This window comes from Hesperophylax consimilis, chromosome 8 (genome assembly GCF_061612785.1).
Source record: "Hesperophylax consimilis isolate HC1 chromosome 8, BYU_Hcon_1.0, whole genome shotgun sequence".
Classification (NCBI taxonomy): Eukaryota; Metazoa; Arthropoda; class Insecta; order Trichoptera; family Limnephilidae; genus Hesperophylax; species Hesperophylax consimilis.
Genome location: NC_142843.1, coordinates 4,380,395 through 4,397,956, shown reverse-complemented (window position 1 = coordinate 4,397,956; position 17,562 = coordinate 4,380,395). Strand labels below are relative to the sequence as shown.

Here is a 17,562-nt window from a genome sequence, read left to right as displayed (position 1 = left end):
TGATTTTGCAGGGGTGCCCGAGTTCATCGGGTGAGGTGTGTTTAGGATTACCAACCATCTGCATGGTGTGCCAGATCGGGAGAGGCTGGTTTGGGAGACCCTTTGACCTCTCCAACTGGTATCTCGACCCATCGAATGCGCCGCAGTGGGAGGGATATATTCATATGTCCATCACTCCTGGACACACTGATTCCTAGATTCCTACCCAACCTTCCCTTACCTTCTCAGAAATTTCCTCTCCTTCCTTTCCTTAAAAAAATACCTTCTACACAGCATCCGAAAAGATGACACAGGCCCTGAGGGAAATTGTTTTCCTCACGGCCTCCTGAGGGATTAATGTAAAAAAAAAACAAAACTTTTCGATCACAAAACACACCCACATTGTGTTGCTTGTGTTTTTCTTTATTTATGCAGCTAAGCAATCTTAAATCATTATATTAATCACAAGTAGTTTGGTTCGCCATTAGCCATGACTCCATGGTCCCTATTTGTTCCAGGACAGTTCTCCGAGAGGTACTCCCTGGCGCCTGCAGCTCCTCCACAGCCGCCTCGTAGTCCCATACCTCTGACAGGTCTCCGCTCAATAGTTCACTAAAAAACGATTACATTAACTTGCGAGCCAAAATCACAATTATTGGGAGACAGCACAACAGGCCTTTGACCTAAGTTCTTACGGGCGCTGAGTACAATGGGCCTATGACCTAAATGCTTACGAGAGCTGAGTGCAATAGGCATTTGACCTGAATGCTTGTGGGACTACAATAGGCCTATGACCTGAATGCTTATGAGAGCTGAGTACAATAGGCCTATGACCTGAATGCTTACGAGAACTATGCAGACAGTCTCCGTCAATATAAAAAACCAAATGTTTTCAAATAATATTTCATATAAAAAGTAAAGTAATCCCAAGGTGAGAAAGGTTAAACAAATAATGGGGAATGTAAATATTACTTGCTTATCTGATGCTCGTTTGGAGATACATAAAGTAAAAACCCGTGTCCCCTTTTTGTGTATATTCATATAAATATATTATGCACTAAAATATACACACTCACGTTTTATAAAAAAACGTTTTAACTCTATCATTTATTTACTTTTATCTTTGTTTTTATTTCTAATATGGTTTCTATAATAATATGCCATAACAATTTCCTTTTCCGTTATTATTATCGTTAAATTTGATAACGAAATGTTATTCTTACATAAATCATTTATGGCTACAATAATACGGTAGTTGAGAAAATCACCAAAATTGTAATTTTTAAAAATTTTGTAAAATAAAAAATATATTTTGCACTAAAATATACACACTCAAAATATATAAATACATATTTATTTATTTTACACACTAAAATTCGATTTTACTGAATTCCACAAAAAAAATATTTTCCACCGTGCTGTCGCTCGGGTTGTACATATTGGGTTGTACGTATAAATTTCTACATTGACGATATTAAATCCAATTCTGCTACAACAATAATTATGTACTTCTATAGTAAATTATACAGAAAAGTGGGACACGGTTAATACGCACTTAAAAACGAATGCTACAAACAGTTAGATAATAATTAAAAGTAAGTTGCAGGAAATGGAAAATAATTAATTTTAATAGTTATTTCATTAAATCGATTTTTCGCTTGGCGGTCATTGCTATTGATGTGAATGTTTTAAGGCAAGTTTTTTAACTTCTTTTATTTAACCCAAAATATGAATTTAGTTTGGTTGTAATTAAAAAAAAACTTAAAAATTATAATCCTGTGTTCATTTCCTAGTTGTGAACATTATCTTTTTATTTTTCTGTGTCTTGTTTTATTTCATGTTTCGTTTAGTTTTATTAGTATTATTTTCTTCTTCAATGATAAAAAAACTACATATTTTGATATCATTATTTCAAAACATGGCGTGAATAAAAGACGTCAAATTATCTGTTTATTTAACGAAATAGCTATTAAAATGAATTATTTTCAGAGTTATCTGACTAATACGTTTTAACTATTAGACTGATAGTATTTTTAAAATAGCTCGTGCCTATTAACCGTGTCCCATTTTTGTATATATTCATAATTTCTAGCGCCACAGATAAGCAGACAACATAACCTTGACGTGGACAATTAGTAGATTTTGCTCACCTAATATTAGCGCGCTCCTTCTCTGGCAGCATGTTGAGCGGCAGTCCCAGGGCGATGGAGCGCCCCACAGCGGCCCCCGCGGCGTGGTGCGCCTTGCGGAAGGGCAGCCCCCGCCCCACCAGCCAGTGCGCCAGGCGTGTGGCCAGCTGGGAGGGCTCCAGGGCCTCCACGCATCTAGCCTCGTTCACCTGAAACCACAAAATGCTATTGGGTTCAACAGTCTACAGGGAGTTAAGCTTATCTAGGAAGCGAACAGGTTGATAAAATAACTATATTTTAGTCAATATCATGGCCGATTTGCGGTGTTTTAGCAAACATCGACTAATTACCTTTACTATTGATAAAAATCCTTATTGTGGCAATGTTAATATTTTTGAGGCGTTCGCGCTAGACATCCAGCAATCAAAAAACATGAATATATTTCAAATACTTTATTATTTACAGATAATTACAATTGTAATTATAATTGATTAGCCGCAATAAATTTTTTTTGTCTGTAAATGCCTTCGATATTTCGAAGGAAATATGCATATATAAATATTGAAACATGCGTCAATATTAAGAATATTGAAGTATGTGTTATAAACCACGAAACTATTAAAATGCATTATTTGTTCATTTCCGGTGACTGAAATAGTTGTCTCTCATTATTATTATACGGGTTTTAAAATAATTTCTCGAGTGCCGAAAATACCATTGAAGACTATCCATTGAGCGCTGGCATATCCGATGGTTAATCTGAAAACCATACTTTACACACTACAGAGGAATTAGGTCTCGGAAGCTCGGCGTTCCAAAGGTTAACCAAGTCCAGTAATTCTGTATATGTATTTACCGTGTGTTTTAATAGCTGTGTTCAGATGGCTTCCCTAATACTTACGTTCAAAGTCTCTATGGTCCCATTGACAACCTCCAAGACTTGGCAGATTGTATCGAAAGAGTCAAACATGGTCTTCTTATCGCCCTGCAAGTCCTTGTTGTAGGTGGAGGGCAGGGCGTGCAAGGCGGCCATCATGGCGGTGCTGTTGCCAAGCAGAGTGGCAGCTGCCGCCCTGGCCAGCTCCAGCCCATCTGCGTTCCTCTTCTGCGGCAGCAGGCTGCTACCCGTGGAGTAGGCATCGCTTACTCGCACAAAGCCAAACTCCGAGGTGCTGAAGAGGATTAGATCTTGCGCCAAACGGCTCAGGTGGGAGCCGCACAGGGAACACCAGAACAGGAACTCAACTGGTTAGGAAATATAAAACTTATTGTCTTTGTGCTTATTAAATTAAGACGTAAATAGTAGTTCTGTGAACAATAGATCTCGCGTCCTAAAAGTGTGTTTCTAATTTCCTTTTATTTAATAAATTAAAACCAAAATTTCCTTTGAAATCAAAAGATGTGTAAGTAGGTATATATGTATTTAACTTAGTTAAATGTCAAAGTTAACTACTTAAGTCAAAGCAAAGTCTAGTCTAGTCAAAGAGTAAGGGTTGATTGAATAATAAAGTGGATGCAGCATATTTTCGGAAACTAAAACAAATGCACAAACAAATTTACATAAGGCTGGCCGCATACATACGTTTTTCGTATTCGATTTCCGAATTCGTTTTCCGTATTCGGACATCCGAATGCACGGAATCAGTAGAAAATACATTAACTGCCGCACACGTTCGTTTTAGTTCCGAACGGAACAAATTCCTTACGCACGTTCCGAATGCCAGCCGGCGCGTTCGGAGAAAACGAATGGAAAAAACCTAATGACGTCATGTGGAACGCAGCTATTGCATACAGTTTGTTTGTGCCGACGCAAACGTACGGAAATTTCCATTCGTAATTCAGTGTTGCCAACGGATCTTGACCTAATATCGCCGTTTCTCATACATAAGGTAGCGTAAAGTAGCCGAATTTGCTGTTAGGTGGGACATGTTTAAAATTGATGTTTTTACGTGAAAATAAAAAAATTTCATGGGGGGGGGTGGCTAGAGAATTTCAAAAAAATAAAATTTTTCCCCCGAAAATAAAAAAAATTCATGGGGGGGGGTGGCTAGAGAATTTCAAAAAAATAAAATTTTTCCCCCGAAAATAAAAAAAAATTCATGGGGAGGGTGGCTAGAGAATTTCAAGAAAATATAAAATTTGTTCCCAGAAAAATAATAAATTTCATGGGGGGGGGGGTGGCTAGAGAATTTCGGGACATGTTTAAAATTGATGTTTTTGAATTGATGTTTCGCCTTTTAGATTTTTTCGGCGCCGATTCTCGCTCTGAGTAGCCTAAATGGCGATATATCGCCCTTGTTGGCAACACTGGTTCTGACGTTTATACATTCCGAATGAAGAAAAACGAACGTTTGCGCTAGTCTCACGGAATTCCGAATACGGAAAACGAATTCGTAAATCGAATACGGAAAACGTATGTATGCGGCCAGCCTAAAATTGAATTAAATTGACAGATGAAATGCCTAAAGGTTAAATATATTTGAAAAGTTGTTAGGATTTGTCAATCTTTTTCCGATATTCATACAAAATGACATGCACAGAATGGTAAAATTCAAATTGCACCATGGTTTTACGACTCAAACTTTTGAAGTATCCAAGTAAAATCCCCAGATTCATTAAGTACTACATATGTGCGAGTTGCTAAATTAAAATATATTCCATATTTTAAAATAAAACAATAACTTAGTAACCACCACTTTTACTTATTATACTTTATGCCGACCGGGTTTCGCTAAAATCGTAGCTTTTTCAGGGCAGTACAATACTCTATTACAGGGGTCACCAAATGGCGGACCGCGGTCCGGATCCGGACCGCCGACCAATTTTGTGCGGACCTTGTATTATCAGGTCCGCACAAAATAGATTCACAGATTTAAAAAAAAATTGAGAATGTCGTCGAAATCCTCAGTAACATTTTGCAAATATTTTCGGGATTAGTAAAGCTGCTCTTAAGATGGAAATGATCGATTTCCAAGAAAATGCAGTTTTAATACACCAAAAACAGGAAGTTTCTTGTCAAGAGTATTGAATAAAATTGGTTTGTGGTAAAAAATACCCAGAATTAAAAGAAATAGCCTTAAAACTTCTCACTTTGTTTGGGTCAACGTATGTTTGTGAAGCAGCATTTTCCAAGATGAACTTCATTAAAAATAAATTCCGGAGCAGACTTACCGATGAACATCTCCAAGATTTAATGACATAGCCTGCACAAACTTTAGTCCAAATTTCAGACGGATAGTCCAAAGCAAAAAATGTCATTTTTCTCATTAATTTTTTTTATTTTTATTCATAAAAATTGTTTATTATTTAATAAAATAATGTTCCGGAACCCATTTGTTTTATTAAATAATTTAATTAAATTAAATATCATAATATCGTCAACGTCCATTGATATTGTATCTACCCATATTTAAATAGTGCACTTTATTATTTCAATTGTTAGGCCATGAGGGGGGGGGGGGGGGGAAAGGTTGTCAGGCTTTTTCCTTCCGGACCGCGATGGTCATGTATTTAAAAAAAACGGACCCCTAATGAAAGTAATTGGTGACCCCTGCTCTATTATAGTCTAAAATTTGCGAATAACAGGTGGAACAGGTGGTACAAATATATGAAGCATTCACACAGGGTTGCAAGAAATTGGGCTGAGCTCCAGCGGAGGAGGTAGTAAGAGGATTGGGATGAGAGTGCTCTTTGTCAATAAGAAACAAGCCAAGTATGTATCAGACTTTTATTTAGGTTGATTTGAAAACCACACCCTCGTGTGACTTATAATCAGCGGCGTCCTATAATGTTGCTATAAATACATACATATTATTTATAATGATAATGTTTCATAGTTTACCTATGAAATCCCTGTTGCCGACGGCGTTCATACTGTTCATGGTGATTTCGGAGAAGCCAAGTTTCCTGGCCATCTCCTTCCGATCAATGGGGAATGGATTTCCTGCCAAGGCCCCGCTGCCCAAGGGAAGGGTACCTGCCCTGCGGCCTGTGACGGCCAGTAGCTCCGCGTCTGACTGGAAGCTCCACGCATGGCTAGAAGACAGCATGTAAGTAAATCGGGCATATTCTCAATAAATAACTAGCATTCTGTGAACATAGACCTCGTGAATGATTCTAATTTTTCTCTTACACGATAAATCAAAACCAAAATTTCCTCTGAAATCATAAGATTTGTAAGTAGGTACTTAAATAGTTGCCTTATTAATTTTAAAAATTTCAAATAAGGAATTATGCAACCAAAGAAACTCAATGATAATTCTTTTTTCAAACATTCATAGGGCAGGTAGGTACCATAATATTGAAAAAGTGCTAATAAAAAAGTCCAAATAAACACAAAGATTTCACATTTCATAAAAGAATCTTTACTAAACCATAATCAAAGTTAGCCATCTAGGCAAAGTAAGGCTTGCTTGAATAATAAAGTGGATATAGCAGATTTTATAAAACTGATCACACAAACTAATTTACAGACAGATGAAATGCCAAATGGTTGAGTTAAAACATGGTTTTGCCACGATAAGGACAGTGGTAGTACCTGAGTAAGAAGTGGCTCCACCGAACTGGTTGTGCTCTCTGCAGGTGGGTGTATCCGGGCATCAGGATGTTGATCTCTCTCTTTGCTCTTGTCACTATTGTCTACAAAAAAAATGTCCTTATTAGGAAAAAAAAATCGCGATCAAAATCAATATCTGCGTAGAATAAAATAGGTGTTCCTCAATTGGTTTGGTAAAAGACTGTATTAAAATTTGGTTTATCTTCATCAGCCTATTGACGTTCATTTCGGTAATACAACTAATATAGCTAAAATATATTGATTTTGGTTCTGAACCCAAAGATTGTGCGTTCCATACCCAGGGCCGGCCTTGAGCCAAATGGTGAAATTTTGACGCATTGTCAAAACCATTAGACGTTTTGGAAGGTGGTCACTTTAATCCATAATATTCGCATGATGTGTATTTTTGTGTAGCGCCGATTTTGTCAAAAATAATCTCAAGGGCGATGTGTTAGGACTATTAGGTGTTAGGTATTATCAGAGCCTTGAAAATTTGGTGCCAGGAGCAGTCTGCTCCAATTGCGCCCGCATAGGGCATGCCCTGTCAATACCAGGGGTAGTCAATTAAAATTTAGTTTAATTTAAATATGTAAAATTAAAAAATTTGAAAAGTTAATATTTGCACCTTGTTCTGAAGTAGAAGATTCTCCCAGTATAGAATTTTTGTTTGAAATGGCTTTAGCTATGTCAGTTAACAGGTCACAATAGTATTTAATTGGGAGTGTCATAGGCCCACCGACTGGTGAAATATCGCACAAATATGAATCATTAATATCTGAACAACCATCTGCAACCAAATTATTTATAAACATCCAGTTCTGTTATGATATAGAAACCGTTAAAACCAGTTTCCAACACATATTGACCCTTCCTACAAAAAATAATGATCGTAACCCATAAAATGGCAATTTTGAGTTTTAATGTACCTAATTTGGATGATGTTTATATTTTATGTAGGAATTAACTAAAAAAATATATAAAAAAACATGTTAGCAGGTGTTTTTACACTCTCATTTATCATAATTCCTTTGTGCTGCATGACCAAAAACACTGCTCTCCTCAATAATCAGGATTTTGATGATACAATAGTTTACGTAGGAGGGGTCGATATATCTACATGCATTACTAGTAGTTCTGTGAACAGAACAAACTACCCGTGTCCAAAAAAGCATGTTTCTAAGTTTCTCCTATTTAATAAATTGAGACCAAAATTTCCTAGTAGGTACTTAAATACCTACAAAAAATTACAAACCACAAATATTTTATGTAACATTTAAAAAAAAATCAAAAATGGAATTATACAATTTGCCTGTAAAAATATCACCTTAATAGTGATTACATATTCCCACATATTCCGATTTGACAGCTCTTCGTACGAAATACTGCAAATTTTGGCAGGATAAAAAGGCAGTATCAACAAGATCATCATCTTGTACCGGCACCGGAACATAGCAAACAAATTCACAGACAAATGAAATGCCAAATGGTCGAGTGAAAACAGGACTTTGCTACTCTCAATCAATAAATCCTTTAATAACCAAATAATATCCTACCTTTAGCAGTTGCTGCAGCAGATTCTGTATGGAGGGTATGTTATTGATGAGCCAGAGTCTGACGTCGGTGGCGACCTGATCGTTCCTGCTCCGCCCGGTGTGGAGGCGGTGCGCCGGATCCCCGATCAGCTCCCCGAGTCTCCGTTCTACCGCCGTGTGCACATCCTCGTCGTTCTCCGACAGCACAAAGGATCCCGTGTCCCATTCCTCCCGGACCTGATGTCTCCAAAAAAGAGAATAATTGAAATTGTGGAATAGGAGTTGTTATGTTATTGTAAATATGTACAACACATGACAGAATTATAACTTCTTTTGATTAGGTTAACGTTTTCCATTCCTCCCGCACCTGACGAATCAAAAGAAATAGAATTGGTATTTTATTGGAAATGTAATAAATGACAATAATACATAAGTACTTGCACTTGACATTAGGAAACTTTTTATCAATTCTACAAGATAGTTACTATGGTGCTCCCACCGAGAGCTCTGTTGTATTCTATGTGTAGTTCTGTTACATGAACTGGTCATTAACAAGCTATCTGTTATCAGTGACAATCCTTTACCTGGCTTTGCTTTACTCCTCTTTTCAATACCTCCCCTTCTAACTTAACAATGGAAAAATCAATAAGGCTTCTTGCTTCTTACATTTTGTTAATTTAACCTGTTGTCCCCAGCGTATCCTTAAGGATACTATTAACCCTTAAATGCATACTGTTGCAAAACTGCAACATACCGTTCAAACCACCTTTAACTCTTCGGTGTATACTTAATGCATGCCGTTTTAGAATTATTAAGTTCACGGTAATATATTTTATCGAGTGGCATCACCTTTTTTTTCTTTCGCGAATGTCAAATGTCACTTTTTCTTTAACAAAGTGAAGATTCTCGAAAATTGGTTGGAAGTTAGAATTACAGTTTGGTTTTGCTGTTATTATTTTTATTTTCTTAGGTAAGTAGATACAATAATACAATACTTATATGTAATAACTCGTATTTTTCCGGTACTCTTATTAGTTTTGAGAAATTTTTTTAGTTTTTTTATTTTTTTTTCATACGTAAATTGTTCATATTATTTTTTATTAAATACATGGTGTTTTAAATCTGCAACATTTTTTTTTATCAAATATCATTAAAAAATTAAAAAATTACAAAATATAAATTCTTTATTTTTCCTTGCATATGCATGTAAATATTTACAAAATATATTTTTTTCCAGAAAAATTAATAAATCATGCATTTTAGGGTTAAAAAACTCCCTTTTTGAATAAACAATGGAACAATGGCTTCTTGCCTTACTTTTTGTTAATTTAACCTGTTATCCTCAGCGTATCCTTAAGGATACTATTAAAAAACTCCCTTTTTGAATGAAAAATGGAACAATGGCTTCTTGCCTTACTTTTTGTCAATTTAACCTGTTATCCCCAGCGTATCCTTAAGGATACTATTAAAAAACTCCCTTTTTGAATGAAAAATGGAACAATGGCTTCTTGCCTTACTTTTTGTCAATTTAACCTGTTATCCCCAGCGTATCCTTAAGGATACTATTAAAAAACTCCCTTTTTGAATGAAAAATGGAACAATGGCTTCTTGCCTTACTTTTTGTCAATTTAACCTGTTATCCCCAGCGTATCCTTAAGGATACTATTAAAAAACTCCCTTTTTGAATGAAAAATGGAACAATGGCTTCTTGCCTTACTTTTTGTTAATTTAACCTGTTATCCCCAACGTATCCTTAAGGATACCATTAAAAAACTCCCTTTTTGAATGAAAAATGGAACAATGGCTTCTTGCCTTACTTTTTGTTAATTTAACCTGTTATCCCCAACGTATCCTTAAGGATACCATTAAAAAACTCCCTTTTTGAATGAAAAATGGAACAATGACTTCTTGCCTTACTTTTTGTTAATTTAACCTGTTATCCCCAGCGTATCCTTAAGGATACTATTAAAAAACTCCCTTTTTGAATGAAAAATGGAACAATGGCTTCTTGCCTTACTTTTTGTTGATTTAACCTGTTATCCCCAGCGTATCCTTAAGGATACTATTAAATAAATATTTCTGTGAATATAACTGACATGAATATAATTGACACCGACCGGTCGGTGGCTGAGTTGACATCGCATTTGGGTCCCACCCAGGCGTAGTGTGTTCAATTCCTCAGCTGACTAAGTCCTCAAGAAACATTTTCCTCTTACTGTGGTGGTAGTGGGAGATTTTCAAATATTGTCAGGTTATTCGTAACCCAGGAATGTTTGTTTTTTTTTAAAAATAATAACAAGGTTTCCTGGGGAAACTACTTATTTTTTTTTTATATTATAGAAACAAAACAGATTTAGTTAAAGTGATGAAACAATTTACATATGTTAAATATATCATATTATGTTAATATTTCACAGATGAAACGTTTCCTTATAATGTCCTAGGGTAGATTATATACTATTTTTATTAATAAATAAACACATTATCGGGTAAAATTTACAAAAAAAACATTATTTCTACGAAAGTAGTATTAAGGCGAATATAAACGCCAAACATATTTCGGTTTCTACCCCTTCCAACAGAATATAAAATGTGCACATGTTTTGTTACTTATCTGCACGAGACAAGTAATTGCAGTAGCCGCGTACTATGTACCTGCTATACGTAGGAAGCGCCCGACCAGGCCTCCCCGTTCGCCAAGGCTTCCGTATACCTACTAATACCTTTTTAACTGGTGGACGATTACTATCAATCTTATTTTGACAACAGCGGCAGAGCTATGACTGCCGGATGGACTCAAACTGTGGGGATATTAGTGATTAAGGTTAAACGCAACGCTTGTTATACCGTAAAACGTTCCTACTTTGCTCCTGCGAGGTAACTATGCTCCAGTAAAATAAAAAGATTTGACTTTTTCTAGATGGAAGCACTCGCGTATTTTAGTCATTTAAAAAGTGAAATCGGTAAATACTATTCTTCCTTTGGCAAAACTAATATGACAGATTGCCGGAAGTCGAACTTTTTTTGACATTCTCTGTCATGACCTCTGAGTGTGAGCTTGCTGTGGTTTACGTTCTCCGTCAAAATCCATTTGCATCTGAGAATTTTTTGAACGAATAGAGGTGAGTGTTATCTCATTTTATAAGGAATTTCATAAACTAATTGTGGACAAAATATTTTTTTAATTTGGTGTATATTTTTGGAAAAATAGGATATTTTCGAGATTGGGTATTCTTTGCACATACTTTTGGGGATACAATGCTCCTGGAGCAATGTACCCCAATGGAGGAATTTATCCCCTAAATATGCAACCTCTCTTAGATCGACTTCCCTGTACTGGTCCTATAGATAAAGAGGCCATAAACAGTTCTTTCTTAGAGAACCTTTAAAACAAAAGAGTCGAATGGACTAACGGCATCACCCAGAAAGGACGTAAAAAGCTAAAGTTAGTGCCAGGAATGAGCGTTGCGGAGCAATTACTAACAGAACCAGAAGAAAATATTGTGCAACAGATTTTATCGGAAACGACTGGGGAAATGGTAAACATCATGCCCAGCACGAGTTCCAGAAAAACTCGTAGCAATCATAGCTGTAGTGAGGCTAGTGATAAAATGTCATTTAGAGATTCGTCTGAAGGACTTTCTGGTTTGGAAAATGAACCACCTAATGCTTTCGAAGGCCAAAATCAACTAGATTTGCAACCGTTAGTGAGAGAGGTGGGCCGGTATGTCGTGTTTTTTATACGAAGGAGAAATGTTTCCAGGGGTAATAACAAAATTCGATGGGAATGGTCCCACTATTTCGGCAATGCCCCGTTCATTAACAAATTGGAAGTGGCCAAAAGCTAAAGACGAAATTATATATAAATGGAGCGACATCCTGGGATGCATAAATCCACCAAAAAAATGGGAAGACGCGAGTTTTACTCTGTACCCGAGTTAAACCACTTATGGGGGGTTTAACTCATAAATTTGCAATGTTAAATTTTATTTTTTGGAAATTTTATTGCGTTTTCTACTTGATTACCAAAGGACCATGTCTTGCTTTGTTGAAAATTACATTGAAAGTTATTTTTAAATTTAACCAAGCATTTTTTTTACTATGAACCAAAGTTATGTTGATGAATCTCTCAAAAATATATGTGATTTTCATTTATAATTGCATTTTTCTTAATCCTGGGTCATCTTCCGATAGCGCAAAGTAAAAAAAGTAACATATTTTATTGCTCCATAGCATAAATAAACGTAAAACTTAAGGAAAGATAAAGTGGAGCAAAGTTACCCTTATCAAAGGAACTACTTTGCTCCAAAAACAAAGTTTTAAAAAATCAAAACAAACCATTAAACTTAAAAAAATTTCCTGTCTTGCTAAAGCTTAAATGTGCTTCTGATCGGTCAAACCAATAGAAGAGATGTACAATACGCCTTTCTCAATTTACAATAAAATTTATGAAAGTGGAGCCAAAATTGGTGCAAAGTAGGAACGGTTTACGGTATTCTACGAGTTCATAGATGGCGTTAATTAAATAATTTTATTAAAATACGCTTTTGCAAAGTATTTCTTTACAATATTAAGAAAAATCATTTGTTTGCGCCCGTATATACGCAATATGAATATGAATCAATAGTTTTGTTCGTTTAAAAACTCAATTCTTTCGAGAAAGGCATACAAATACAATATTGTACCGATTATTCAATCCAATATTGTATTTGCATGCCTTTCTCGATAGAATTGAGTTTTTATACGGACAAAACTATTTATTCATATTCATATTGCGTATATGCGGGCGCAAACATATAATTTGTCTTAATACTGTAAAGCAATACCTTGCAAAAAGCGAATTTTGATCAAATTAATTAATTACGCCATCTATGAACACGAGAATATAACTAGCGTCGCGTTTAACCTTAATATAATAATTAATATTTTTTAATTTTTAATAACTGTATATTTTTTATTATTTGTATGCATTATTAATACATATAAAATATTTGTTAATAATACGTTACATTGAAATATCACTTACATATATTATTTAAAAAAAAAAATTAAATACACTTTTATCAAATTTATGTTGCTAATATATTTTTTAAATTCAATTTACAAATAATTTTTGAAGAACAATCAAATTACCAAACAAATATCCAGTATTAGAAATTATCAAGGAACAATTCATAAGTTCTTTTTTCTAAAAATAGTGCATGAGTATATAATTCTACATGCATTTTAATTATAGCAACTACTAAATATATAATCTAATATCAACTTGTGATAGTACTCCCTCTCTAATCACGATCATTTCTCAACTAGGGAGGTATTATTACCACTAATTAGAACATATTAGCTTTACATGTATTTTAAAAAAATGTACTTATACCTGCTTTTATTATAATGTAAAAAAATTGGAAAAACAAAAAATACTTATATTGTGAATTTATATAGCATATTCATAAACCTAAAATTTCTCAAATGATATAACATTCTCAATATCAATAGAGTTGAAATCAGGAACAATTGTTGATGACACATAATATTTTGTCATTACACATAGTATAATATTTTGGTCGTGAATAATAACAATATAATAACAAAACTCCCTCACCGTTTGAGAACTAATAATACTCGTAACCTTAGAGTGTATATTATTAATTATTACTCTAAGCTCGTAACCAAAATAATGCCGACAAGAAAAAACCGTCGAAAAAACTGTCACAAACCGACTTCCGTTCCGTGCCACGTTCCGCGGACTTCTGTACAGATGCTAGAATGTTTGCGTCTTATATCACCACGAATAGAGGCGACAATTGCTCGACCAGCGGAGTCTGGATATATTTGACGTAAGCGCCAAAGTGAGTTTTATTTATTTGTTGAATATTTTTATATGAATGAAAAAAAGCTAGTCAATAATAATTATAAAAAATAATCTTAGCCATAAAACGGTATTTTTTTAAAGGTGTTTCTTATATGAGTTGTTAGTTACCTCAAGAAAAAACAAAATTATCAGTGGTTTACGTTTATATTTTTTGTAACGCAACCAATAATTTTATTCCAATTCCAATCAATAATAAAGAAAGAAAAAGCTTCAATTTATGCATAGTATACTTTTTGGCATTCATAATGTATACCGATTCGTAGCAAAGATTAATCTAAATAGTGATTTAGCATTTACCTTCGCCTTAACAGGAACGCGACAAAAATTTGCATCGGCGATCAAGAAGTTAATGAATATTGCAAAAAAAAATCATGTGTCATGATGGAAAAAACGTTTTTAGTGCAATGTACAAAAAGATTTTCTGCTATACTAGTAAAGAGTATATTTATTTGTTTACGTTTTTGATTTATATATGTACAGACTTAACAAGCTTATGTACCTTAGCCAATCCCTCCACGATGGCCTTGCAGTCCTCCTTGGTGATGATTCCCGCCTTTTGCAGCGCCTCTGCGTAGACCTGGCTAGCCCTGATATCTTCCTTATACAGCCTCCGATCTACCTCTATGGAGGAGTTGAGGAGAGCCAGGCACGGAGCCGTGCCTCCGGTGAAGCATCCTCCCCATAGACGACCTTCAGCTTTCTATGAATAAAAAATTGAAGAAAGTAATCATCATATGAAAAATTTTAAATATTTATTTATTTATTAACGGACATCGTCCAAATTACAAAATAATAACACGAATACAGTAAAATGAAAAATACAGGAGTAGACAAAGGTACATGAAAGCAAAGACATATGGTAGATATAATATAAGAAAATAAAGTGACAAGTCGAATCAAGTGAAGAATACGCTGTGGGTCAGGACCACAGGACACTTATAATATTCCGTCACTTGTTTAGCGACCGGCAAAAATCATTCAGACTTATCCCAAAAAAGTTAAGGATTTGACTAAATATCCTCTGGAATAGTGGGTTACCCCTATATTACTAGGAACAGGGATTCATGATGATTAGACATTGGATTATGAGTTCTGAAAATTTGAACTAAAGACATGTCATTATGTAAAAGAATTTTTAGTGTGGCAATAGACTACTATAATATAGTTTTCCTGGCTAATTACTAGCATCAGTATCACATCACTCCCTTTCCACGTAGGGGTAGGCAGAGAGGACGAATCGCCAAACAACTTTGTTTGGCACACATTCCTCGCTTCATTCAAATTCATACATCGTCTCATTACTCTTCTGATATTCTGACTCCTGACATGGCCAGACTCATCATTCATTTTGTGTCATATATTCTCACTACCCTCGTCATTCATTCGCTCTACATGCCCAAACCATTTAAGTGTCCCTTTCTTAATCTCATTCACTATGCTTACATCAGCCTTCCATTATTTGTGAATCTCCAAATTTCTCACACGATCATACATGGTTTTACAACACATACGCCTTAGGAATCTCATTTCTACAGCATTCAGTCTACTTTCATAGTTCCTCTGCCAGTTCCATGCCTCACTGCCGTACATCAGGGTAGGTACCAGGAATCCATTGTGGATTGTTAGCTTCGCTTCTTTTGAGAATTTTTTTGGTTTTCGCCAACCATGTTAGGTCCTCCGTTAACTCTTAGTGTGCCGGCACTAAATTATTGCAGTGCGCCAGCTTTCTTTTATTTTTACGTGACATCTTACAAGAGCGCCCCTGTCTGTACAGTGTTAAGGCAGGGAAGCTATCACGCCACCCGGTTGGGTAGTGTTGTGAGGCAGGTTAAGGTAGGGAGCTTAGGTAGGGTAATAAGGTACCTGATTCTAATTTCGTAATAACTTACTTGTTTTTTGCATAATCATGTTTTTAAAAACAGTATTTATATAACCTACCAAAAGTAATTTCCCCAGAATAGCGTTATATTCAGAGAAATGATTTCTGATATCTTTATGGATGCGTTTGCACACAAGAGAGGTTAATGCATTTACTCTTCATTCAATATCTCTCTTTTATGTACCCCTCTCAGTCTCATCTCGTGGTACGGAACTTTGTTGTGACCTGGTAACAGTGTTACTTTTTTATTTCACTCTGTGATAATGGTAATGGATTAACTTAGCTAAAACAAGCTTAAAAATGTAAAATTCAACGTCTAATGGTTGTGAAATAATGATACTAAGAACAGGTAGTTTCACGGAATTTGAACAATTCGCAAATTTCAAAGTTGATTTTCAAGTTCTGTGAAGGTTCTATTCAAGTTCTATTATTGTACCATTATTGCCCAGGGGCTTCACAAAATTGAAATAATAACAGAACTTGAATAGAACCTTCACAGAACTTGAAAATCATCTTTGAAATTTGATGACATGTTCAAATTCTGCAAAACAACCCATGGACTTTGACTAGAAATAGAATAAAGGTTTTTTTAAATTTCTGGATGATATATTAAAATATTTAACTAGTAATAACGAATGTGACTTTAACTATAATCATATAGGTTTTATAAGGAAACAGTTAGGCACATAATAAATTAAAGTAATAATAAAAAACTTATACATATTTTAATAGCTAATGACTACTTTAGTTGCATAAAATGTGTAATATTCATGCGCTTCTTCATACCTTTGCCATTGTGGTTAGTTCAAGGCTTCACTAACAACTATTGAGAAAATATTTCTTACGTTATAATAAAGTATTTATTTTGATAAGGGAAAGAGTTCCTCCTGTATAATGATTAGAAAGGTTATCGTAATGCCAACTCTTTTGTAAATATTTAATGATAATATAATAAATCATGAACTTACTTAGAGTTTTTAATGTTTGTTTATACATTCCTGACATATCTATCTTTCTATATATTATTGTTTGAAGAAAAGTGTCAGTGGTATGTTTTTTATACAAATCTACAGTTTTTATCCGGGATTAATGAAATCATGCACACTTCACCTTCAAAACAAGAGGAAGGTCACTGTTTATACGAGATTTTGAAAAACTTGCATCCCTCTTTCCAGCCCCTTTAAGCAGAAAATAGCTCAGGCAACGCTGGGTTCTTCAGCATGTATATTGTATAGGTATGTATTTGTACTAAAGAAAACAACAACAAAAATTTTTAAGACATTCCAACATTCCAAATTTTAATACATTCACATACCCTGTGAAATATGTATACCTATGAAAGGAGGCCATGGTCATAAAGAGAGCGGTACTAGCAAGTGTCTCAGCGCCTTGAATATACATACCCATTGAGGGAATAGAAATAATATAAACATCATATCACACATGAAACAATGCGGCGTAGCAAAACACAAACACACAAAATGACCTCGGAGAAAACCGCTTGTTCTGCTAATCGCTTTGCAGACACACAAATACAAATAGTAAACAAATTTTTAGGGCGGAAATACTCTAAATATTAATTTAAAGAATACATTGGCGAAAATTGAACAGTATGA

The 17,562-nt window shown here is 34.9% G+C and overlaps 1 protein-coding gene across 1 annotated transcript; it reads right to left on the bottom strand.

The window, feature by feature from the left end:
• Positions 1 to 356: 356 nt before the first annotated feature.
• Argl (Argininosuccinate lyase) lies at positions 357 to 16,782 on the bottom strand. The gene is made up of 8 exons (XM_089634396.1): positions 16,733 to 16,782; positions 14,567 to 14,767; positions 8,217 to 8,432; positions 6,646 to 6,746; positions 5,950 to 6,143; positions 3,010 to 3,353; positions 2,130 to 2,317; positions 357 to 591 (listed from the first exon to the last, which is right to left on the bottom strand). The coding sequence occupies exons 1-8, from the start codon at positions 16,739 to 16,741 to the stop codon at positions 438 to 440; spliced, it is 1,407 nt and encodes a 468-aa protein (XP_089490522.1). The 5' UTR covers positions 16,742 to 16,782; the 3' UTR covers positions 357 to 437.
• Between the last annotated feature and the right edge of the window lie 780 nt (positions 16,783 to 17,562).